Source organism: Sorex araneus, chromosome 11, assembly GCF_027595985.1.
Source record: "Sorex araneus isolate mSorAra2 chromosome 11, mSorAra2.pri, whole genome shotgun sequence".
In the NCBI taxonomy this organism is placed as follows: Eukaryota; Metazoa; Chordata; class Mammalia; order Eulipotyphla; family Soricidae; genus Sorex; species Sorex araneus.
The window spans coordinates 26,732,550-26,756,923 of record NC_073312.1 but is presented as its reverse complement, the minus strand read 5'-3'; the positions used below and the strand labels follow the sequence as shown (position 1 = coordinate 26,756,923).

Genomic DNA, 24,374 nt, shown 5'->3' with positions numbered 1-24,374 from the left:
GCAAACACCCTACCCACTGTGCTATTGCTCCAGCCCCTAAAGATGTCACTTTAGGACCAGAGAGAGCGTGCACAGCCTATCTTGCCTTGGAAGTGACCCACCTGGGTTTGATCTCAACATTCCATATGGTCCCCCCACAAGCACCATCAGGAGTGACTCCTGAGCTCAGAGCCAGGAGTAAGCCCTGAGCATTATTGCAAGGCGTGGTTGAAAACACCAAAAGCAAATAAAATAAAGATGCCACTTCGTTTCGCGCGTTGTAATATAAATTTTCCATCTACCTCAAGAGTAGCTTCGCTATTACTAAACTGACCAGTAGGTTTGTTTGGGCTTTTTGCCTCCATGTGCCCAGGATGAGCCCAGCACTGGCCCCAGGATGCTGGAGGGGGCCTGATCCAGGCTCCTGGGTGAACAAGGGGCTGTGCCTTGTCCCTTGGCTGTCTCGTAGGAACCTGGATTTGGAAAGGGTTCCTGGTATCTCTAGAAATGCTAAGATGACTTTGTGCCAGGGCCAGAAAACAGTACGGAGGGGACATGCCCTATCTGACCCAGGTTCAACTCCTGACACCTCATGGCTCCTGAGCCTCGCCGGAGGCCCCGCAGCATCACCACTGGGCGGCCCACGTATTCCCTGGCACAGCATAGCCGCCTCGGCCCTTGCACAGAACCAGCGGTCTCAGGTTGGCCTAGAATCACGGTGGGGCTCACAGGCCTGCTGAGCGCCTCCTGGGAGTCCCCGCAAGCCCCCCAGAATACTTTTCCATTGGTTTGTTCTGAATCTTTTCAGTATTGGGGACAAACCTAGGGCAAGACAAGTACACACAAGCAAGAGCCCTACTCTGAGTCACGTGCCCAGCCCGGCACTGAAGTGCTCTGAACCGCACCGAGTGCTTTCTCCTTGCGCTGAATACACTGCTAATCCTCCTAGCAAGCCACTCTCAAGACTTCAAATGTCTTACAGGTTCCATTATATAGTAATGACAAAAGAATGCAGCTTGTCCAATCTTTACCAAACCATGCCATGCATTTTAGAAAACAGCTATTATTTTAAAGAAATCATGTCCATGTAACTATTTATCAGTTTAACGCTAAAAAATCTCGGAGGGTACTTCAAAGAAAACTGCTCTAGTATACATTTATTTTTTAAAATGCAACAAAGCAAACACTTACCAAACAACTCAATGTAAACTTCTTGAAGTGTGTGGGCACTGCAAAACTGGTTCAATTCATGGTGGATTTTATTGAAGATTAAGGTCTTGTCATAATCTGCTGTGTAGTTCCTCACAATATCAAACACTGAAGGAGGTACAAGTCAATCCATGTTTAATACAACACTAACTCAAGAACGTTTTAATTCAGCCAAATATGTGTGTGTGGGGGGGGTGGGTGTGTTGTATGTGTAAAGAGATAAATAGACACATAACTATCAGTCAACTTAGAAAACAATCTCTGAGGCTAGGAATATGACCCATGTGGAAGAATACATATGTGAGGCCCTGGATTTGATCCCTGGCACATGTCCACCCAACCACTGCCCCAGCACTACATGCCAACCCACTCCATCTTCACCACTGCCAGCTGTTGCCCTGGGCACCACTGGGCACGAGCATGCAGGGACTAGCCCCAGGTTCCAGAGGACTGCTAGGAGAGCCCTCTCACCCCAAAATAATGAAAGGGAAATTTTGGGATATGATATCAGTCTAAGGAATTATCAGCTACAGATTCTAACACTATAAAATTATCTCTCATCACTTAAGAAAACACTACTTTACTTTCCCATTCTAGGAATAATCAATATCCATCTTGTTTTTACAAACACTTGACTCAGAAGAGTAATACAGTGACAGAAAGTCAATTCTTCAGAATTGGGACATATTTTCTGCCTCCATTCTCTAGAAATGTAAAATATTTCAGGGTTCTGATTTTTCCAATTGGAAATAAATGCAGGCATAAACTTCAAAATCACCTTCTTGGGACTGGGGACATAAGTTGGCATTAGGTCATTACACACACACACACACACACACACACACACACACACACACACACACACACACACACACACACACACACACACACACACACACACACACACACACACACACCCCTTTTCTTATGAGACTCCTCTCTCTCTCCCCCCTCCCTCTCCACACACACACACACACACACACACACACACTCTCTCTCTCTCTCTCTCTCTCTCTCTTCCTATCTGAAACTCCTCCCTCCCTTCCTCTCTCTCTCCCCCCCCCACCCTCTCCCTATTTGGAGGGACTCTCTCAGTTACAAATACAATGATTATAACTATAAAAACAATGAAAATGGTAAGCACCATACCTGCATGAGGAGCCAACATATTGACCACTTCTATTCTGTCAATATAGATCATGACCCCACCACTGAAAACAAAGAGACGGGAAAAGCATTAGCTGGATAAAAATCTATTGTATCAAAGTAATCCCACATGGCTAACCATATCCTGCAAGATAGAAATTTATATGGAAAATCAAACACTTAGATAACCCCACACATACTGACTGATATCATTCATTACCAAAGGCTCACTTCTGTACCTGCTGCAATCAAAGGGCTCACATGAAGACTAACTGATGAACCAGAGCTTCCGAGCACTTAGAACTAATCACCGAGGGCCAATACTTAAGGCAGCATTCTTCCCAAAGTCTTCCATCAAAGAACAAAGTAAGAAGATTCTCCAAGGAGTTTAAGTATGGAGGCAGCCAGTCATAGGCTTTCTTTGGTTTTTCTGACTAATTCCCTAACAGTGTTAATCTATATTTTATCTGTACTAGTTACTAATACAAAAGAAATAATTTCCTCCTAAAATATTCAAGGAAAGTGGAAACTCCAGAAAGACAGGTTTTACTAATGGCTTCCTCACATTCTGGCCTGCCAAAACTCACCTAAGGGACTGGTGAACTTCAACTTGAGATATATGATATCAAAGATTTTGATACCGAACAAATAAGCCTTTCTACCAATTTACAATGAGACACTTTTTTTCTGATTTTACAAAAGGCTTTAGACAACTTTTTGTTGTTGTTGTTTTGTTTTTGTTTTTTTGGGTCACACCTGGCAATGCACAGGGGTTACTCCTGGCTCTGCACTCAGGAATCACCTCTGGCGGTACTCAGAGGACCATATGGGATGCTGGGAGTTGAACCCAGGTCAGCCGCATGCAAGGCAAATGCCCTACCCACTGTACTATTGCTCCAGCCCCTAGACAATTCTTGATTACTCAAAGTGATGTGGGAAACGGGTTTTATTGGACAGCATGAAGATGACAATCAATTTTCCCCAAAACTCACCTTTGAGTCATCTTTAAAAACAATCCATCAATCAGAGTTTTAGATAGGGCTAGGAAAAACTCGAGATTCAAATATGTTTTAACTCAGGGAAGTTTTCTCTCATTAAAAAATATTTGTGGAGGGTTACCAGGAATTAAACCCAGGACACATATAAGGTTATGTACTCTTATGACTGAACTATGTCCTTGGCTCAGTTTTTCTGATTTTCTCAGTATTTCTGTCCTTCCAAAATGGCAAAGTCTCTCTTATAAGCACATAACGGGGCTATTTTGGCCATTTGAAACAGAGCAATTAGAAAGAAATATCTTGAACTTTAACACTGCTGTTCTGGTGCATCTCAGTGCACTATATTCTAGAAATAATCTGGCTCTTGCCTTTCTCGCCCCACACCTCTTTAGGGCATCAATTTTCAAGATGAGGTCCTTAGACGAACATGGGAATTTATGCTGGAAATGCAAATTCTCCACCCTCATTTCGGATTTACTGCATCAGAAACTCCAAGTCAGATGACATTCACATTACCGCTAAGAAGGTGGTCAGTTGATTTCATTTTAAACTATCTTGTATTAAGAACACTATCTCAAGGTTAAGTGCTGAGTTAGGAATTTTATACGCAGTAAGTCTAATTTTTACAATAATTATGCAAAGTAGGCTTTACTCCTAGAATTTTTACAAACAAAGAACCTTAGTTTATTTCAAAAGTCAGTAAAGGCAGGTGTTGGTGGGGAGACACAAGGAAAAATCTTGGTACTTTTTGTTCCACTCAGCTAACCTGAAAATTAAGTCTCCCCATCACTGCAATCCCTCCAAAAACAGTCAAGTCAATGAAGCAATCCTGAGACACAAAGTTAGGCCTGTTGTCTCGAGAATCACTCCCCGCGCCCCAAGAACACACTAACGACTCTCCAAAAAACCTATTTGGATACAGGCCTTTGCTTAATTTATAACTGAGAGAAAACCCCCTCCCCCATTATTTTCATGCCTATCTGAAAGATGTGATGAGAAGTTTTATGAACAGAAATTCCATATGAACTAAAGGGAATATGGCAAGCCAGAGAAGAGCTTACCTTGTTCCACAAGGCACATTTTTCACTTCATCAGTTTGCAGCGTTGTCTGGGGAGGAAGAAACATTTCATCAGTGCTCAGGACACACACTGCCCAAGCCATGGTCCCCAAGGAAAACCTCTAGAGAATTGTTGGAGGTAAACTCAAGAGAGTTCTACTAGCCATCAGAGGAATCTTTTTTATTTCTTCTGTCTCACAGCACAAACAACAGACTTGAAACAAAATATATCATAGCTAATGTTTGAATCAAGGGGCATTAGCAAAATTTCAATGTCTAACCTGCAAATGTCAAAGTTCAATTTCTCAGTCCTTTGTCTAGAATGGGCCTGGAATTACAAACTACACAGGTTACCCAAAAAGATACAAAAAAGAGGGATACTGGGATCATTGGTGGAGGTGAATGGGCTCTGGTAGAGGAATAGGTAAACGATCACTGTATGAGTGAAATGCAAACACAAAAGTTCGTAAGTTTTGTACTGTACATCACAGTGATTCTCTAATAAAAAAAAAAAAGATACACATGCTAGTAACTTGTGCTCTGACCTTTGATTCCACTGCTAATACTACTGTTTACACTAAAGACAGATAACTCTAATACACACACACAAGGAGACTAGAACTCAAAGGTTCCTTAATGAAACAAAAGCCCTTTTTCTCTAGAACCATAATCACTATTTTAGTTCAGGTCCGAGTGATCTCTCAAAGGTTTCACACAATTTCCTTTTTCCCCACCACCAGCTCTGATTCTTCTAAGTGAACCAACAATTGGTACTGTATCACCCCACCCAGTCACACCTTTACTGGATCCAGAATGATTTCCTCTTGCATTCTAAGGCCTGCAGAGGAGCTCTCAAGGAGTGTATTCTTGGGACACTGTACTTAAGTATCTACAACTAATATATAAAAAGGAAAAGGCAATCTTGATCCCTCTTGCTAAAGAACTCGCAATCCAACACAAGTAAAAAGCACTTACAGGGGCTGGAGCAACAGCAAGTAGGGCGGTTGTCTTGTACTCAGCTAACCCGGGTTCAATTCCCAGCATCCCATGTGGTCCCCCAAGCACCGCCAGGAGTAATTCCTGAGTGCATGAACCAGGAGTAACCTTTGTGCATTGCTAGGTGTGACCCAAAAAGCAAAACAACAACAACAACAAAACACCCTTACAAAATAATCTGCTTCAGGTACAAAATAAAAACCAGAAGCTGAACTGTTTAAAGAAAACTCCAAGATGAAATATTTCTAAGTCAGGTCTACAGGGAAAACAGATGAGGCTGAGGATAATGCGGACTTCACTAAAGTATCACCTTCAGACATCACTATGCGTGTACCATACACGTATATGTGACAGCAAGCAGTCTACCTGGAGAAGAGGTGATGCAGAATGGAGGAGAAATCCTGAGAGAACACGGTGATACCAGGCAAAGCCCTGAATGTCTATGAAGAGCCTGGGCTCGCACTGCTCTATCTCACATGCAAGCACAAAATGAGGCTTTCAAAACCAAGTTAGTTCTTAGCACCTTTGCTTGTGTGATGACAGTCTCATTAATTCTCCATGTCTGGAGGCAAGAAAATCAGCTGGGAAGCTGAAGGACTGAGTTATTTAGGCTAATTCAGTAAAAGCTGTGGGAACTGAAAGCTCACAACACAGGATTAAAACTGAGAAAGGAGAAGGAAAAAAAGACTCTAACTCTAGAGTTGGGGCCGGAGAGATAGCACAGCGGGTAGGGAGTTTGCCTTGCAAGCAGCCGACTCAGGTTCAATCCCCGGCATCCCATTTGGTCCCACGAGCACCATCAGGAGTAATTTCTGAATGTAGAGCCAGGAGTAATCCCTGAGGATTGCCAGGTGTGATCCCAAAAAGCCAAAAACAAAAAAACTATAGTGTTGAGAAATAATAGTGAGCATTAATAACATGTTAGTAAAGTGAAGGGAGTCATTGAATTAAATACATTTCTTTAAAAAATGTGAATGAGGGGCTGGAGCAATAGCACAGCAAGCAGGGTGTTTGCCTTGCACGTGGCCAACCCGGGGTCAATTCCCAGCATCCCTTATGGTCCCCAAGCACCACCGGGAGTAATTCCTGAGTGCATGAGCCAGGAGTAAACCCTGTGCAATGCTGGGTGTGACCCCAAAAGAAAAAATAAATGTGAATTAAATTCAATTTTAATAGTCCATGTCAATTTTAAATAAAGTCTATTTTCCCATGTAAATATAACGACTACTCTCTCTGGTTTGCAGACATAGCCTTGCAGCCAGGAGCTGGGCACTGAGCACTGCTGGGTGTGGATCCAAAACAAAAAAATTAAAATTAACAAGAGAATGTAGACAAACTCCAGACCTCAAAGATTTATTATTTACCAAACATGAAAACATCGTCACAATCTCGAGGCCAGGAATGTTGCACAGTGGGGAAGCACAGGCTTAATATGTACGAGGTCCTGGGTTCAATCCCAAACCGCCTTCCTACCTCCCACCCTTTCAAAAAGTCACAATCTGAATTCTGTTTGTCATTTTGTTATATCAAAAGATATTTATTAATTATCTCCCATGGCCAAGAACACTGTTCTCAATGAACAGCTGCTTATTTCAAATATCCTGGGAGGCTGTTAAAATTGATCATCCACTGATTCCACATAAAAGTGTGCTAGATGCAAAAATGTGAAGCAGCAAAGCCACGTCTGAAAATTCAGCCTCCTTGTGAACAGTAGCCCAGGAGCCCGCCTCTATGGAAACCAAACACATCTAAACCAAGTAATCACTCGCTTGCAATTCCAGTTGGACTCCAAAGTCCTGCTTTCTGATCTGGAGCGGCAACCGGAAGCCTGCCACTAGTACCTGGAGAAAGTCAGTCCCTCCAGGCCATCTGATACAGCCACTCCTTGTCAGGAAGAATGAGGTGTCTCAACCCTAATGTGGGCCGTGACCACTGTACTCTGAACTTCAGTTTCTGCCCTTAAGTAACCCTGCCACTTGCACAAGTAGCAAGAAAATCCACCCCACCCACGAGCTCGGTGACTGCTCCTGTCACGCCTATCTGTCTGGTGCGGCGCTCCTTCAGTGATCACTCACCTGCACAGATCGGAACGTAGTAATGAAAGGCAACATGATATGATAGCCAGGTCCGCTGGGGCTAGTTAGTAAAGCTCCTCCCCTGCAAAAAGATGTTTCAATTTGACAAGAGGTACAAGGAGACAGTCTTTCCACAGCTTAAAACACCATATAAATATGCTGCTGACCTACTATATATAAATATGCTGCTGCCTCACAGGTGTGAGTTACTGATGAGCGGCTGCTCCCTGAAATATCTCTCACACCTCAAAAGGTGGAGAACACATCCGACGGCTGATGTTACACCTTGTTTCTTAAGCTCTACCAAGTCTGAGTCCCCAGCACAGCAGAGATGAGAAGGTTCTCCTTGACTTTAGCCTTCTGAGAAACACATATGGGGGGAAAAACCCTACTGGCTCTCGGGTATTATACTTTAACTGTACACAATGCAAGTCCAGTCAAGGGCCAGAGTGACAGTGCGTGGGGGTTAAGGTGCCTGCCTTGCACAACTCCAGACAGATATGCCCGAGCCACCGCCTACGGTACTGGGCATGGTCAGCAGTGATCCCTGAGCACAGAGCCAGGAGTTAAGTCTTGAGCAACCTGGGTGGGACTCAAACCTCCCGTCCCAACCCTCTCCAGTAATAACAATACGCTTAACTTCTATGCTGAAAAAGGCAACACATGTGAAGGAGAAGATTCCCAATGCCTAAGATTTTTAAGTTTTTATGTTATACGGTTGTGGGGGCTCATACTGGAGGGTGGCCTGTACCAGTTGGGACAAACCCTGAGCCTCATACAATGCAAGGCACGCGTGTCTTCGCTACATGTGAGCCACATCCAGCTTAAGCATTTGTTTGTGTATCTACAAGGCAAATTAAAATGAGGTCCAAAGTCTCCTTAAAAAACATAAATAAATAAAAGCCATAAAAACAGCTTGAAAAGACAGGGCGTATAGGATCTAAGTCAGGTCTTGTTTTCCAAGTTCTGGAATGTTAGAACAACAAAAACACAAACTGGAAAGATTAAAAGAAAAAAAAAGGAGGTATTTGGGGGGGCAAAATATCTAGGACATTGGTTTTTTATCTTGTAATATACTGTAGAAGGAGTTTGTAATAAGAAAAGATGACGTTCTAAGATTCCGAATTCTTGGGAGGGCTGTCCTTTAAATGTATTCTCCTTGATTTTCAGTCATATGGACAAATTTGCCATCTTTTATGCTAGATATTCATCTGCTGTGAGACAGCACCACAACTGTAAGCAACAGGCCTGGAGATGGGAAATGGGGGAGGGGGGTTACCAGGTCTCCCGAGCAGAGAGCCAGGAAACTGACCCACCCTCCCCCGCCCCACCAGCAAAGCCAAAGGATGTTGTCCCAAACGAACTAAATGAAAAACCAGCACTGCAGAGGAAGGAGTCTTCTACCCAAGAAATGAATGCCAACATTAAAAAAAAAAAAGTAGCAATCGGTTTGGGCGACAATGGAAATAAGGAAAAAAGTCGAAACTCCTTCATAACACCACGAGCACATGTCCAATCCGCGCCCCCCCAACCCCCCCCCCGCCCGCAAGTTCCCAAAGTGTGTGTTAAAAAGGAACTGGCGACGATCACGCTGAAGGAAGGAGGATTCGGGCTAAATGAGGGGGCCTCACATTCCACACCACGTGTTTCCCGACAGGAAAAAGAGCAAGGCAGGGGCGGTGGGGGGGGCGAATTGGCCGTCCCCGGAGACCCCGGGCAGTGGCAGCTGTGCGGGCCACCAGGCCCTCAAATGCCAGAGCAAAACCCGGGGGTGGGAGCGGTTGTTCCTCAAGGAAACCCAACGAACCTCACCCCCCACCCCACCGCCGCGGGCCCCGTGGGAGCTGCAAAACGCCACAGCTGCAGGGCAGGAGGGACCCTCCGCAGGCATCCCCGGCACAGGGTCCCCGGGATCAGGTGCGGGGGTGGGTGCCGCCCGGCCGGCTCCAGCAGCAGTAAGCAGGCAGTCGAGTCGGTGGGGGGGTCCGACCCGGCGCACACACCCCTGCAGGGGTGCGGGGCAGGGCCCCCCGACGCCCCGGGACGCGGCGCCCTCACCTGTAGTACACCGCCAGGTGCCCTTCGTCGATCTTGTGGATGGAGGCGTACAGGAGGACCGCCACCAGCCCCACCGCCGCGGCCACCAACACCCGCGCCTGAGTCATGTTCATCCTCGCTCCTCCTGCGGGGGGACGACAGGGCCCCCAGCCCGCTGAGCCCCAGGCCCCGCCCCCGCCCCCCGCTGCCGCCCAACCCCGCCGGGCGCCCACCCTCCGCGGGCCCCGGCTCCTCTCCTCCCGCGCCCCGCTCTCTCCCTCTCTCTCGCCGGGACGCCCCCCCCCCCAACCCCCGGGAGGCACTACCGGGCGAAGGGGGCCGGCCGCGGGCGAAGGGGCGCACGCCGACCCCGGGCCGCGCCTCACCGATCAGTGACGCATCGCCCCCGCCCGCACGTGCAGCCGCCTCCCCGGGCCGCGCCAACCGCCGCCGCCGCCGGCCCCGCCCCCTCGCCCGGCACTGCGGCTGCGCGCGCACACGCACGGCGCCGCGCCGCTCGCCCGCGGGACGGCGAGCCGGCGGGACAAAGTTCTCTCGGCCGGCGGCTGCGCGCTGCTCTGTGGGGCCGCCTCCTCCGCTCCCCGCACCCCCGGCGGGATCGCGGCCCCCGAGAAGTCAGGGAGGCCTCGCGGGCGATAAACACGCATGCAGGGGGCAGGAAAGAGCCTCTCCGACCGGGAGCCCTCTGCCCCACTCCCCGGGTGCCGGGGGTGGAGTTTGTTCTGCTGTAGGGCGAGCATGTGCTGGAGACGGGGCTGCGGCTGGGAGCCACCAGCCTTGCTGGGAAGGGCAGCGCGATGCAGACGGTGTTGGATCTGTCATTTAGCTGAGCACCTTTTATGTGCCAGAATCAAGAGAAGTTTGTGGAAGAGAACGTAAACACGTGAATACGTGTGTGTGTGTGTGTGTGTGTGTGTGTGTACATATTACCAAAAGGCAGAGTCGTAAACACGTGAACGGAACGTGTGTGTGTGTGTGTGCAGAGTCGTAAACACGTGAACGGAACGTGTGTGTGTGTGTGTGTGTGTGTGTGTTTACGTACATACGTACGTACATATTACCAAAAGGCAGAGTCAAAGCAGAAACAAAAACTGGGTGAATTCAAGGGAAACAAAAGCAGCACTCCTGAACCCACTGGGCAGCAATGATACAAAACTTGAAAAGACTAGTGGTGAGACTGGAGAAAGGAGCATTTGAGTGCCCTGTTCCCTTTGGAAACTTGGAAAAGCAGCATCAGGCCAGTGAGCCTGCAAACGGCTTAGAGTGTAGAGAAACTGTAGGTTGGGCAATCAGCCTGGCTAGATACATTGCTAGAGACCGTGGGAATGGGAAGGAATAAACAGAATCCATTCAAATCTTCATTTCTTTCTTCAAATCTTTCTTCAAGGAAAGCAAACTTTCCTTGGCCACTCTACCCACTCCAATAAATTCTTACTAAATGAATAATAATGTATCATTTGACGTTCATTACCTAACAATGTTTGAGACCTTGTCCATTTCAGGTAAATAATTGCAAAGCTGAGCTATTTTAATTTACAAAAAAATGCAAACCAGCAAAATATAAAATATATATACATATATATACATACACATATGTATCTTGTTCCAGCCTGTTTTCTAAATTCTTAGATTTTCATAATATTGTTTGAAGAAAATGCAAGTATATAATTCGCATCTGCCATTTTGGATTTTGAATCAGCCAATAAAATATTGAGGCCAACTCATGTATCAAAAGCAAATTTCAAGTATCTCATTTAACAATATCTAACTCATACCACCTGACCATATCCCATATTATATCAATCAGCTGATAACATTCCAGCTACCATAAAAATAGCTCCTTTTTTGCGCAATAGTACAGCAGGTCAGGGGCTTTCTTGCATGGGTCCACGTTTGGTCTTCGGAATCCTATATGATCCTCCAAGCACCATATAATGGTGCTTATAATGGTGCTTATAATGGTGCATCTTACTCCAAGCATCAGGAGTAATTCCTGAGAGAGTAGAGCCAGGAGTAGCCAAAAAGCAAACAAAACAAAACAAACAAACAAAAAAACGCTACTTTGTGTAACTTATCTTTTATCAGTTACTGTGATACTTAGAAAATGTACCATAATTTTAGAACTCCTTTGCCCAATAAATTAACACCTTTAACGCTAATTCCAAAGCCTGGATGGCTTGTGACATTCAGATTCCCAGGTGAGCATTCTGACACTGGCAGTGTTTCTGATCTTGTGGGGAGACAGTGAAGGAAAATGGTACAATTAGAGGGGGGCACATTCCACTTGCTTAAAGACAGATGGGAGATGGAGGGTCTGAGCAGGTGTTTGTTTTCCTGAAAAGGAGGCGGTCAGTCAAGTAAGGAAACTGGATTAATGTCTTCTAGACTACAGAAGCAAGAGACAAGATTATCTATGATAACAGCTGACAAGAAGCATTTTCATTTTTCAAGAAACAGTACTGGAGACTAAAAAGTCGGAGGAGAACACTTCGGTTTCAAATTTGGATGATGGGGAAATAACACTACTAGCAAAACTGGGGACAGCACTGTAACTTTTAGCTCAATCACAATATAAAATAGGGTAACGTGACTTTCGACATCAGTTTACAGAGCTCGATATAAGTATGGTTTGTAGATGTGGATACTGGTATCATACATCTTAAGAGAAAAAGACTATATTAAAGAAAAAGACTATATATGCCAATACTGTCTTTACTATAAGTAATGTTTAATTCCTATGTATAGAGACCCCATTATGTTATTTGTTATTCTGTTCTCCAAGTTTACTTCATGAACTTTCACTTTTTCCCAACTCCTCTAATATACTTTGATTTTTTAAAATAAACACAGATCCAAAAAATAATTTCAAAATCATTTACTATACAAAGTGAAAAACTGTCTAGAATACAAAAGCATTTCACATTTTTTTTAAAAAAAATAATACCTTCTAAATCACAAATCAGAGAGCGCCACAATCCTTTATCTGAAACTTGTAGGGTCAGATGTTTTCATTTCAACTTTCAAAAAGACAGCTTAGTGCATATACCCTATGATGCAACTCCCAGCAAGGTCTGTCACGGATTAATCCCTATAATCAAACACGGTAATAGTTACACAGCAAAATACATTGAGTATTCACACAACTGGGATAAACAGATTTCATGTTGGTTCAAATCAGAGTTGTAATACATGAAATTTGTTACCAAGCTCATGTGAAAACCTTGCTTTCAGAGCTTTATGGATTTTAGAAAAAGACATAAGGGAGTACAGACCTTTATAAATTTGTGTGACAGACATGAGAGATTACTTAAATGAACCATTTTTACAAATGAAAAAAAAGGTTTCAAAATACATTATAAATTAACAAGCATATTCACTCTGATATTATTAAATGTACATCTTAAATACATATACACATAGCACACTCATCAAGACTCAGGTGGGGCAACTGGAATTCAATGCACAGACACGCAACCTAAGGAAACAGATACCATCTGAAGTAAAACTGAAACTACAATTAACTTAACTCCTTATGATGTCAGGAAGAGCACTGGACTACACAAGGAGGTAGCATTTATTCTTCAAGAAGTATAAATTTTACTTGTGAGCAGTCTCTTCTGGAGAAACACAGACAATGTGTACTTAAAATACACATTAGTTAAAGCCTTCTCTGAATGCATTATAGTCTTATGCCCAAGAGTTACACATTAAACATTATTTTTAGTCAATTTGTTTTAACAAATTTAAAGACAAATGGATTGCAACGATGCTCTTAACTAGCAGTATGTAGTACTGAAACAAGTCTGCTGACTCCTCATAAAATTCTTACTATTCAAGGGTTAAAATTACCCAAGTTAAAATACTGTGTTTGTAAAATCATGTCGTAACATAGTCTGAAGATTGTTTCATGAGGGAAAAACTTCCAATACATGCAGCAATGACTTCTAGAGGCGTGGGGACAGTGAGCAAAGTGGAAAGTTATTCTGATAACCAACTCCAATCAAGATTCTGAAACCAAGCATAATAAAATTATAATTAGAAAAAGTTTATAATTAGAACTTGGATAGGTAATAGGCATATAGGTTTTCAATTTTGCATTAAAAAATATATTTGGGCATTTTAAAATCAAGTTACGTCAAAGGAGCTGGAGAGATAGGACATTGGGTAAGGTGCTTGCCTTAAATGCAGTCAACCCAGATTTGATCCTCAGCATCCCGTAAGATCCCCAGAGCACAGCCAGGAGTGATTCCCGAGTGCAGAGCCAGAATTAATCCTGAGCATTGCCAGGTACGGCCCCCAAACAAACAAACAACAATTCAAAACTATATTACAGTGAGAGAATTTAGCTTGTCTGCTCTTTTGGGGGGGTTTTCTTTTTTTTTGTGGGGCGAGAGGGGGGGTGTGGTCAGGAGAGACCGTACCCAGTGGTGCTCAAGGCTTACTCCTGGCTCTGCACTCAAAGATCACCCCTTGAACCCACAGACTGAACTTAGACTGGCCATGTGAAAGGCAAGTGCCCTAATTGTACTATGCCCTAGGTACTATCACTCCAGTCCCTGCTATTCCTATTTTCTGCTTATTATGGGGCCGGAGCGACAGTACAGTGGGTAAGGTGCTTGTTTCATGTGCAGCTGACCTGGCTGGATCTCTGGCACCCTGTATGATCCCCCGTGCAGTCCCCTGTGCACTGCCAGGAGTGGTCCCTAAGCACAGAGTCAGGAGGAAGGCCTGAGCTTTTAGAGGGTCAGATGTAGCCCCAAAGCCAAAATAAATTTTTTAATTAAATAAAAGAAATAATAGGTTTTCATAAATATTTGAAGCCAATAATTTTGGGAGAGGGGAAGCGTGAGTCACATCGCAAGCACTGGTGTTTGGGTGACCGTGTGGTGCCAGGGATGGGACGCACAGCTCTGTCCCTTTAAGTCATGACTGCAACCCAGCAAGTAATTATTCTTTTGGGGTTTTGGGGGTGCAGGGGGTGGAGGTTTAGACCACACCCAGCTATACTCAGTGCTTACTCCTGGTTTGGTGCTCAAGGATCACTCCAGGTGGTGCTTGGAGGAGCTGATGTGGTGCTGGAGATCAAACCAAGGTTAGTCACAAGCAAGGCAGCAGTGCCTCAACCCTGTACAATCTCTGTCCCCAATAAATTACTCTTAATGAAAAGGAAATACAAAGAATTGACATGAAGACTAAATGCAGCAACAGCTAATTCACTAAACACTGTTTTAATAAACTTTAACAAACTGACAGAAACCAAACAGTGTCAGCTCTTCTATTGTGACTATTTCAACGTTCATATTCATACCGCATTTACTCTATTTTGAGTGTCGTGCAAATCTTATTCCATAATACTGGAGAGGACTGCTGAAGCAAAAACATCTAAACCATTCTATTTCAGTGGTCATACTGAAAAGAAACCTGTCCGTTTTAGGCTATCATACTACTTTTGAAGATTATTGGTGACGTGCTCCCAAAACATCTGTTAATAAGAGACAGCCAGGGATTTGAGATAAAAGAAATTCTCAAACACTCTTTCCTGAGTTCTATTTCCACATGCATCCCAAATTCCAGAAAAGGCTAGCACAGGAACTTAAACCCTTTTGCACCCAATACGCCCAACACCTTTATCCACCTAGAACTTACCATACTTTTACCCTGTTCCTCATTTGCTTCACGAATAATAGTGCTTAAACGGCCAAGACAGTTCAAATTTTCTTCTATCATTTGTGCCGAAGTCTCCCTGTAAGATGAAAAAAGCAAAGACTTTTCAAATCCCACAGAAGGCTTCTGAGTTTCCTCTAGGTACTGGTCTTCAGGGTCAGGATGATCCCTGCCCTTCCTGCAACCAGCACCCCACTGGAGGGATTCCTATAGTCTTCAGTTTCCTCATCCCTCCTGCCCAGAGGCAGAGTCCTGGGTGTTACTCGAAGCTTTGCTCAGATCTAATAAGTCTGCCAGAACTCACATGATATTTTCCTCTAAAATACACTGGGCATTTATTGGATAACAATGTTTCCTCTCAAAATGCTAAAGAGGGTGAGGAGGAAAAAGTGTGGCATATACAGATCAAAGATCACTTTTGCTTTCTAGGCCATTTCCCTTTCAAGTATAAAACCCCACCAGGATGCTTACTCCAGAGAAAATGTAGGAAAGAAGATACAAAAGTACGGCAAAGATCAGGGAAGTGAAAAACTCTAGCTGGAAACTATGAAAGTACACAGCAGTGAAAGTAGATGAGCAAGCTGACTGCTGAGGATAGGAAAAGAAAGTAATGTGACAGGGGAGCTGCCTGAACCAAGAAATATTCCTGCAAGTCTGTATTTGAAGGAAATCCTGATTCTGATTTCTCCCTTCCTCTCTTTCACAGATACTCCACCCTCTTCTCTCACGGACCCCTAGTTCCTACCCGAGTAAATCAGGTCTAGGCCAAGAATGATAGCTACTGTAAGCTTACAACTAAATTTTAACCAGCTATTCTTAAACAGATGGGAAACTGAAGCCAAGTTTCCAATCCTTGGCAGTTAAGCATAATATAGTGAAAATATCCCCATTATCATGTATTCTTACTATAAAACATATTTAAGATTCCTGTCCGACATTCCTTTGTAAACAACCAGAACCTCCACTTGGAAATTACCCATACAGTGATAACATCTGCAATCATTAGCACCCCCTAACATTACCAAATGCCTCTCATGAAAGCAAAACGTTAATAATAGTAAAGTTTATTGTTTCAATTCTGATTAGTGGAATATTTCCTACAGTCTATATGACTAATTATGACCTTACTGTCGCTGTGGATTTATTGCTTTGGGCCAAATCTATATTGACCCCCAGAAATACTCTGAAACTTGCTTTCTTTAAAAAAATAAAATACCTGATTATCAGCTTGCCTTCCTGCCATGTGCTTTTTTTCCCATAAAGCAGAGTAACAATATGCAACTGCATGACCTCCTGAGCAGTGATGTAACATGGCTGTACTTCTGCAAAACTAAATATGGGCAGAGCTTCCAGGAAATGCTGGTGCTGTAGAGATCTCCATGAGTTGTGAGAAAAGCGACAATACACAAGCTAGCAAAGAGCCACTGGCTCTGGTGATACGGCACATCTTATGCTGAGAAAATAACAGAAATGGATAGTCATTCAGCTTTTAGCAGAAGAGCAGGAATCAATAAAAGAAAATACAGGGTTTCAGACTGGATTTTTGCAAAACTGTTTTAGGCATTGGAAAAAAGACTCACTTTAGAAATACTATATTATGAATAGAACAAGTGTGACAGTTCATTACAGGGGCAATTAAGAACCACCAAAATGACCAATGCAAAGAGCATAATTTCACACAGCTAAATGGTTAAGCAAAGAATAAAGTTTGGATAAAAGAACTGATGAGCCAACAAAAGAGAAAGGTCTTAGAACTGGTACTGAGCTAATAAGTAACATTTGTTGAACATTTACTCCCGAACACTACATACATACTCTAACTAATGTTTCATAGTAGATCCCATTTTATAGGTAAGAAAATGTGAACATAATAAAGGTCAAGTTATAACTGCACAGGTATTATTACAAAGGAACAGTCAGGACTCAATTCTGGTCTATAAGGCATTGAATTCTATGCCTTAACTATCTGCTGTAATAATACTTCATTCCTATCACCACTCTTGAAAACACTCTCTATTGTTAAAAAGTGAACCCACCCATCTTGAGCAGTTACCACACATGACAGAGGATGTTCACGTTCGACTGAAGTTGGGGGTTGCCATGCCGATGCTGGAGGGGTTACAGCACCTTCTAGACTGGATCCTACAAGGGACCGAGCAGAACTCTGTATCTGAAGGGGAAAAAAAGAGAATTATACATCAGCACTTTCAATGGTTCATATAGTCCCCTATCATATTCATAGGTCTTGCATTTCCATCACTTCTGATATGTACAATCAGATTCCTTACCCTCTAAAAGTAATTCTAATTGGAGCTTATAGGATATAAGGCACTTCCCTTGCATGCTGACCTCTGCTCTGCACCCCCTACTCAGTTCAATCCCCAACAATGCCTCGTTTCCTGGAAACCCCCAAAGGTCACTACTGAGCAAAGCTAGGAATAGCCTCAGCACTGCTGGCCATGGCCCAAAACAACAACAACAAAAGAGTGAAAATGCACAATCCCTACCTTTATGTATTAATAACTAGCCTTATCTTCACTATCTAAAACCAAGTATGATTTACATATCTAATTCAGTCTGGTTGGGGGTGGGGAGACAAGCTGAACAAATTCAGGCCCATTCCAATTAACTAGTCTGGCACATTCCAATTGGGTTGGAATGCCACAGTAAAAGATTGGGAGCAGTATAAAAATAGGAGAAATATAATAAAAAGTGGTCATCTTCTACTTCTACTTTAGAAGTCCTACATCTAAATAGCCAGTCAGATACAAGCAAGAAACTTGAGCATCATCTCCACAAAATGCACACAACTTCAAGAGGACCCAGCTTATGCTGAGCAACATCCTTTTTGCAGAAATAATAACTACTTACACAGGCAATTTTGAGTAGATGCCATATTTCTTTCTGCCTTTTCCCTTGCATAAACATGACGGCATGGTCAGCTTCTTTGATGTTACTTAGGGCCATTTCCACCTCGGGCAGCAGATCAATAATCTTCTGTTTACATCCCAACAACTTGCTAGAGAGATAAAAACAGAGTCAGATATTCACAGATGCCTGGCATGAATAGCATACTGGCATGCCTGGCTGAAGAAATGAACCCCAGTCAGCACTGTATGAGCGACTCCTTCCCCAAGCAGGACACACAAGCAGGACACGCAGCTGAACAGGAAACAAATGAAATTCTTTCTGGGCCTAATATATTTATCATAACAGAGGTAGCATACTTCGAAGGAGTAAGAAGAAAGGCACCCTGACTTTTCAGTAGGAAATAAAACAAGCTGGCTACCTCAAGTGACCAAACAGCTCCTTGAGGACACGGTCCTGGCTCTGCACAGTGTGCACGATGATCTTCACCATGTCCGTGCTGTCGCTGTAGGAGTGATCTATAAAAGGTTGCGGTTAGTGGGTGAAAACATTCCTTCACATTAACAGGCTTAATAAATCTCCAAACAAAAGACCAGTAAGCCTCAAACTAGATTTAACTGACAAACAGCTCCACTTTAATCCCGAAGTGCAAGTTATGGATTTTAAAAATTCTACAGAGAACCTATAAATTATTTTTTTAAAAAAAGCACTTATGGGTATAAAATGCACATAAAATTTAGAATTGGTTGTCCTTTTTTTTTAAGAACAGTCCTGACCCTTTTTAACACGTACTAATGCAATCCCAGGAACATACACACCCTTCTGGTCAAAAGATCAATTGGGGTGGGGTTGGGGGACTGGGAAATTAACACCCTTATTCAAAAATAGTAAGATAATTCACCAAACACTGGATGTTTAAAAGGAAAGGAAGTCCTGCCCTACATAGTTCGAAATTTTGTGCTAATACATATGCATATAGTTCTAGAAAAAAAGTTCAGTGACCTAAGTCAAATAATTAAAGAACCTCTGGATGCCCTGAAAATTCAGCTAAGAGCAGTATAACAGTCTTTTTTTGTTTGGTTTGGTCACACCTGGAAGTGCTCAGAGATCACCCTTAGAGGTGGTGATCAGAGGACCATGTGGTGCCAGGGACTGACCTCTGCCTGTTGGACACAAAGCATGTATCCCAGCCTTTGAACTACCTCCAGTCATCTCTCCCCAAACTATACTCCAGTCATACTGCACTTCCTCAGATGTGCCGAGTGCCACATATATATGGCTTTGTCTTTCATCTCTTCAAGAGCCCACCTGCTTTCATCTATCTACTTACTGCTACTCATCCTTTAAGGCTCATCGCAGAGATTACCTCTTAGAGAAAACCTCTTCTAATCATCCCTGATCCTCAGTCAAGGTCAGTACCTCTCTTATATGTACCTCATAACTATTTGTATTACTAGACTGCCCAAATTCCACTAAAACAAAAAAGAACATTTAATGCCACTAAACCAAAAAATCCCAACACAGTGAAAAACAATGGAGAAGAGACTGATATGTAGTTTTTCTTATATTTATATTCATTTGCATGTGTTTACACATTTTGAAGTGTAAACGCCATTTAAAAAAACAATTTAGGTACAGTGCAAACAGTTTTTTAAAAAATAATTTGGTATGTAGAGCAAATAGGGAACATTTTACCAATATTTTACTAAGTCTTCATTCAAAACAAATCAGTTTTTCATGGAAAGATGCTGACTGGCAGCATTCAAAAAAAAAAAAACCTTTTAAAGTATTTCCACAAACACTGTGACACAGAGTTAGAAAAACCAGGAAGCAACTGCATTTTGCATAAAAGGATTTATGAGGTACAGGGAGATTAGGTGATTTGCCTGAGGTTACTTGGGCAGTTACGAGCCCGGCATAGATGCCCAGCCTTCTAGTGCAGTGCTCTCTACAGTAAACTAAGCTCTATATCCATCAGACATTCAACAAAAACAGCTCAACAAGTGCAGATGCTGGCATCATTGTCAAGTTATATTACTTGGGCCTAAAAGCTGAGTGTTTTGGTCATTCTACAACAAAACAAAGAACCAACTTCTTTCTTACTTCTCTAATCTTAAGAAATTTACTTTTCCAGATTTCCTCATATTTTCTTTCTTCTTCCTTCCCTTCTGTGTTCCTTTTTTCTCTTTCACTCCTTTCTTTCACTTCCCTTTAAGAAATCTTAATCTTAAACACACACTCATTTAAAAGTAATTCAAAATTAGATTTTTTTCTGCAGCTTGTTTCAAGCCCCATTTTCTCAATTTATCAGGCTATTAAAGGTTTCCTAAAAGTCTCTGTATATATTCTGATAACCATGTCTTACCTGGAGGTCTGTGCTTTAATTGTTTATATAGATCAATGGCATGCTGTTCCCTATAAAAGAGAATACACACTTTTATCTGTGCAGATAATGTAATGACTAACAATCCACTACTTGAAGTGAAAAATATTATTTGAATAGAGTAATGATTTCATTATAAGAAAGTATATATTGCCAATAAATATTTTATAGAGCATTTCATAAACAAGATCTTAAAATGCAAAGTTAATGAATTTCATATTTGCTCTAATCTACTACATATAAGTATTTCTTGCACCAAAAACACAGTAGCCTGTGATTTAAAAAAAAAAAAATTCTGGGCTGGAGAGATATAGGTAGGGCATTTGCCTTGCACGCGACCAACCCGGGTCTGATTCTCAGCATCCCATATGGTCCCCCGAGCACTGCTGGGAGTAATTTCTGAGTGCATGAGCCAGGAGTAAGCCCTGTGCATCGCTGGGTGTGACCCAAAAGTTCAGGGTACTTTCCTTGCATGTGTCTGACCTAGTTTTGATCCCTGACACCCCATATGGTTCCTTGAGCCCACCAGGAGTGACCCCTGAGCACAGAGAAACCCAAAAATGAACGGAAGGAAGGAAGGAAGGGTGGGGTTAGAGGGCACATGGAGGGAATCAAAGGTCAATCCAAAGAGCTTTTTACAAAATTTTTTGTGACTTAAGAAATCTACTTTAAAAATATGATGCCAGAGGTCAGGGTTTAAGGCACTTGCATGGCCTACAGCCACCCCAGTTCAATTCCTGGTACCACATAGTCCCACCTAAAATATCTTGACATTTCAGAGCACCACAGGGTGGTCCAGATAACATGGCACCTCAGGACCTGAGCAGCCCTACCTCCTCAGTACTCAAGTCCTCAACTGAACTGCCAGTCAGACAGCTGAGAATCACTGGAAGGGACTCCCAGACCCCTAGGCTGCCTGAGCAACCCCTTCCAACCCCCGTGCACTCCTCCCCAAATATTATGCCAATACATTTGGGAAAAGAAAAACTATTTTTAAACAACCACATAGAGCCATAACGACAGGAGAGAGGTTAAGGCGCTTGCCTTACATGCAGATGATCCTTCTATCACCTAAGGTGCTCTGAGCACTGAGCAAGAACAGTCTCTGAACACCACCAGGTATGGCCCAAAAACCGAAGGGGGCGAGGGGGGCAGGGAAGAACCACATACAAGCTTGATTTGCTACAAAGAGCTTCAGACTCCAGTATCAACAACACGAGTTCATCCTTACAGAGATTCCATCAAGTCTCCTTGGCGTCGTCCGTAGGGGCTCTTCTGTAGCTCCATGATTTCAGTGTGCAGAGACATGATCTGATCCTCCAGGTACCCAATAACACCCACCTAACATAATGAGAGGCAGGGGAAATGACAAGCTCACCACCACACAGCGAAGAAACAAAGTCAAACAAAAAGGAAACCTTGGAGAGTAACTTGCTACCTAAGGAAATGAAATGATCCAACAGGAAGACCGATTTTGTTCAAGTCTTTTTACCTTTCAGATTTTGATACTTAACCAAAAAAGTTTCACATGAGCAAACTTATTCCTATATTTATTTCTCTTTACTCGCCTGACAACAGTAAACTACTACCATTCACTTTCTCCTCCTGAGAAGCAAAAAGAGGAAGTATTACTGACAAAGAAAGTGACCAGGCATGGTTTTAGTTGCTCAAAGGTACCCTGTTTTTAGCATAAGGGCCAGAGAGATAGTACAGTGGGTAGGGTGCTTGCCTTGCACATGGCTGATCCAGGTTCCAACCCTGAAATACCATATAGTCCCCCAAACTGAAGTAGTTCCTGAGCACAAAGCAAGGAGTAACCCCTGAGCACCTCTGGGTGTGGTCCAAAAACAAAAAATATATACAAAGTGTTTTTAGCACAAAAGTCTTTACAGTCTCTAATTCCTTACTGCCTTTAATTACAAGGCAGAAAGAAAGGACTTCCTGGAGCCAGGGAGATAGCTCAAAGGGAAAGGAGGCATGCTTTGCATGCAGGAGGCCCAGGTTCAATCCCCGGCATCCCAAGCTCCCCTGGGCACAGGTGTTGTCCAAATTCAACCCCCCAAAAGTGAGATTTCCAACCCCCAAAACTACTCCACCCACCCTAAAGGCTAAGTGCTTGCATCAAGAAGAGCAATAATTTAGTGGTTCCAAGGATAGATGCACAGGATAAGAATTCTGCCATCTAGAATATGATCTATGTTTAATGACAGAATTTTTTTGTCCGAAATGCAATACATTTGAGAGTGAAGGAAAGAGAGTGCTATTAATAAATAAAGCAACACAAATATAAACTGGGACTTTTAGTCCCAGCCAATTAACCAGGAACTGCCTTAATCCTATCTAAACTATTATTAAAAGAACAACACCAACAATCATTTCTTACTTATGCACATTTAATCCACATAATGCTACTAAAGAAAAAGGCATAATGCAATATAGAAACCAAAGCTCAATGTGGTTCAGATTTAGTCTCATTTGCCCAGTCCTTATTTTACCCAGTACAGCACCTTTCTCTATAACAACAAAGCCTATAATAGATATTTGGCTGATTTCAAGAACACCAAGAAAAATTCTCTGCATATCAAAACCAAAGACAATGTCTTCCTTAGACCTCAGGAATTACTTAGTGCACAGAAAAAGCTTAATGGATTTACCTCAGAGTAGTGGACAGCCTTCTCTTCCATTTCCTTCCACGCTTTTAACATTTTTTCTGAAGCTGAAAAAAGTCTAAATTGGTTATCTCAGAAATGGCCAGAACCGTAATTACTGATCTGCCTACCTCCTAGCCTAATAAATACAGGTTTGGTTGAGTAGTCTCTCAAAAAGGTATGCTGAGGGGCCAGAAGTATAGTACAGTTATAGTATAGGCTGGGCACTTGCTTTGCATGCAGCCAACCCAGGTTCAATCCCCTGCACTCCATATGGTCCCCATTCCTGCAAGAAGTTATCCCTGAGCCCAGAGTCATTCTGAGCACTGCGGCAAAAACAAACAAAACAAAAAAAGTACAACTGAAATCCTAATCTCGGTACCTCAAAATGTGACCTTATTTGGAAATATGATTTCGATTCAGTCCGTCTGCTCAAGGCATATTGGCATTGGGCAGAAACACAATTCAGTACTATGGTGTCCTTACAAAAGGAGAACAACAAGGGACGGACACAGACACAAGGGGGAAAACACTGGATGATGGAAACAGTGATAAAAAGATTAGTACTGCAAGCCAAGCAACCCCAAGGGTTGCTGGCAAACCACCAGGAACTAACAAGAAAGGATTTCTTACACAGGTTTCAGAGAGATCATGGCACTGCCAACACCCTGAAGTAAGATTTTTAGTTTCTGAAAGGGCAATGAGAATGTTGTCTTAAGTCACCTACTTTATAGCAGTACGTTATGGCAACCCTGGAAAACTAGGCTTTCTCTTTAAGAAAAGCAAACAACACAAAAAGTTTACTCTAAAACAAACAAACTGTAGCTGGGAGGAGATCTTGGGGATTGGAGGAGGAAAGCAAACACTCCAGCTGGTAAATGTGGTGCTAGAACACTGTATGAACGAAACGATTTTTCTTTTGGGGGGCGTGAGAGATGGGAGTCATACCAAACTATACCCAGGGTTTATACCTGGCTCTGTGCTCAGGAATTATTCCTGGCAGTGCTCAAGGGACCAGATGGGACACTGGGGATTAAATTAGGGAGGCCGTGTGTAAGACAAGCACCCTACTTGTTGTACTGTCACTCTGGCCCCTATACCTAGAATTATTATACGAGAATCAGTTTAAGAATTCCCATTTGACCCAGCAATACCACTGCTGGGAATATATCCCAGAGAGGCAAAAAAGTACAATCGAAACAACATCTGCACATGTATGTTCATCGTAGCACTGTTTACAATAGCCAGAATCTGGAAAAAACCCGAATGCCCCAGAACGGATGACTGGTTGA

At 43.0% G+C, this 24,374-nt stretch overlaps 2 protein-coding genes across 6 annotated transcripts in view; both read right to left on the bottom strand.

The window, feature by feature from the left end:
- Positions 1 to 9,959, bottom strand: part of ERLIN1 (ER lipid raft associated 1) — a 37,117-nt gene extending 27,158 nt beyond the window's left edge. Inside the window, exons 1-6 of one of the 3 annotated variants that reach the window (XM_055119450.1) lie at positions 9,885 to 9,959; positions 9,520 to 9,643; positions 7,462 to 7,543; positions 4,394 to 4,440; positions 2,338 to 2,399; positions 1,171 to 1,296 (exon numbers count right to left, since the gene is read on the bottom strand). In XM_055119450.1, coding sequence (XP_054975425.1) covers positions 1,171 to 1,296; positions 2,338 to 2,399; positions 4,394 to 4,440; positions 7,462 to 7,543; positions 9,520 to 9,632 — 430 coding nt within the window. In that variant the 5' untranslated portion in view covers positions 9,633 to 9,643; positions 9,885 to 9,959. Of the gene's footprint in view, positions 1 to 1,170; positions 1,297 to 2,337; positions 2,400 to 4,393; positions 4,441 to 7,461; positions 7,544 to 9,519; positions 9,644 to 9,824 lie in introns of all 3 variants that reach the window. The other 2 variants (XM_055119451.1, XM_055119452.1) reach the window with 2 other exon arrangements.
- A 2,374-nt stretch (positions 9,960 to 12,333) lies between these two features.
- The window catches only part of CHUK (component of inhibitor of nuclear factor kappa B kinase complex), a 44,972-nt gene continuing 32,931 nt past the window's right edge, over positions 12,334 to 24,374 (bottom strand). The window contains exons 14-21 of one of the 3 annotated variants that reach the window (XM_055119492.1): positions 23,089 to 23,150; positions 21,666 to 21,775; positions 20,417 to 20,466; positions 18,473 to 18,569; positions 18,055 to 18,202; positions 17,220 to 17,353; positions 15,166 to 15,262; positions 12,334 to 13,527 (exon numbers count right to left, since the gene is read on the bottom strand). In XM_055119492.1, the coding sequence (XP_054975467.1) occupies positions 13,498 to 13,527; positions 15,166 to 15,262; positions 17,220 to 17,353; positions 18,055 to 18,202; positions 18,473 to 18,569; positions 20,417 to 20,466; positions 21,666 to 21,775; positions 23,089 to 23,150 (728 nt within the window). In that variant the 3' untranslated portion in view covers positions 12,334 to 13,497. Of the gene's footprint in view, positions 13,528 to 15,165; positions 15,263 to 16,399; positions 16,637 to 17,219; positions 17,354 to 18,054; positions 18,203 to 18,472; positions 18,570 to 20,416; positions 20,467 to 21,665; positions 21,776 to 23,088; positions 23,151 to 24,374 lie in introns of those variants that run through there. The other 2 variants (XR_008627071.1, XM_055119493.1) reach the window with 2 other exon arrangements.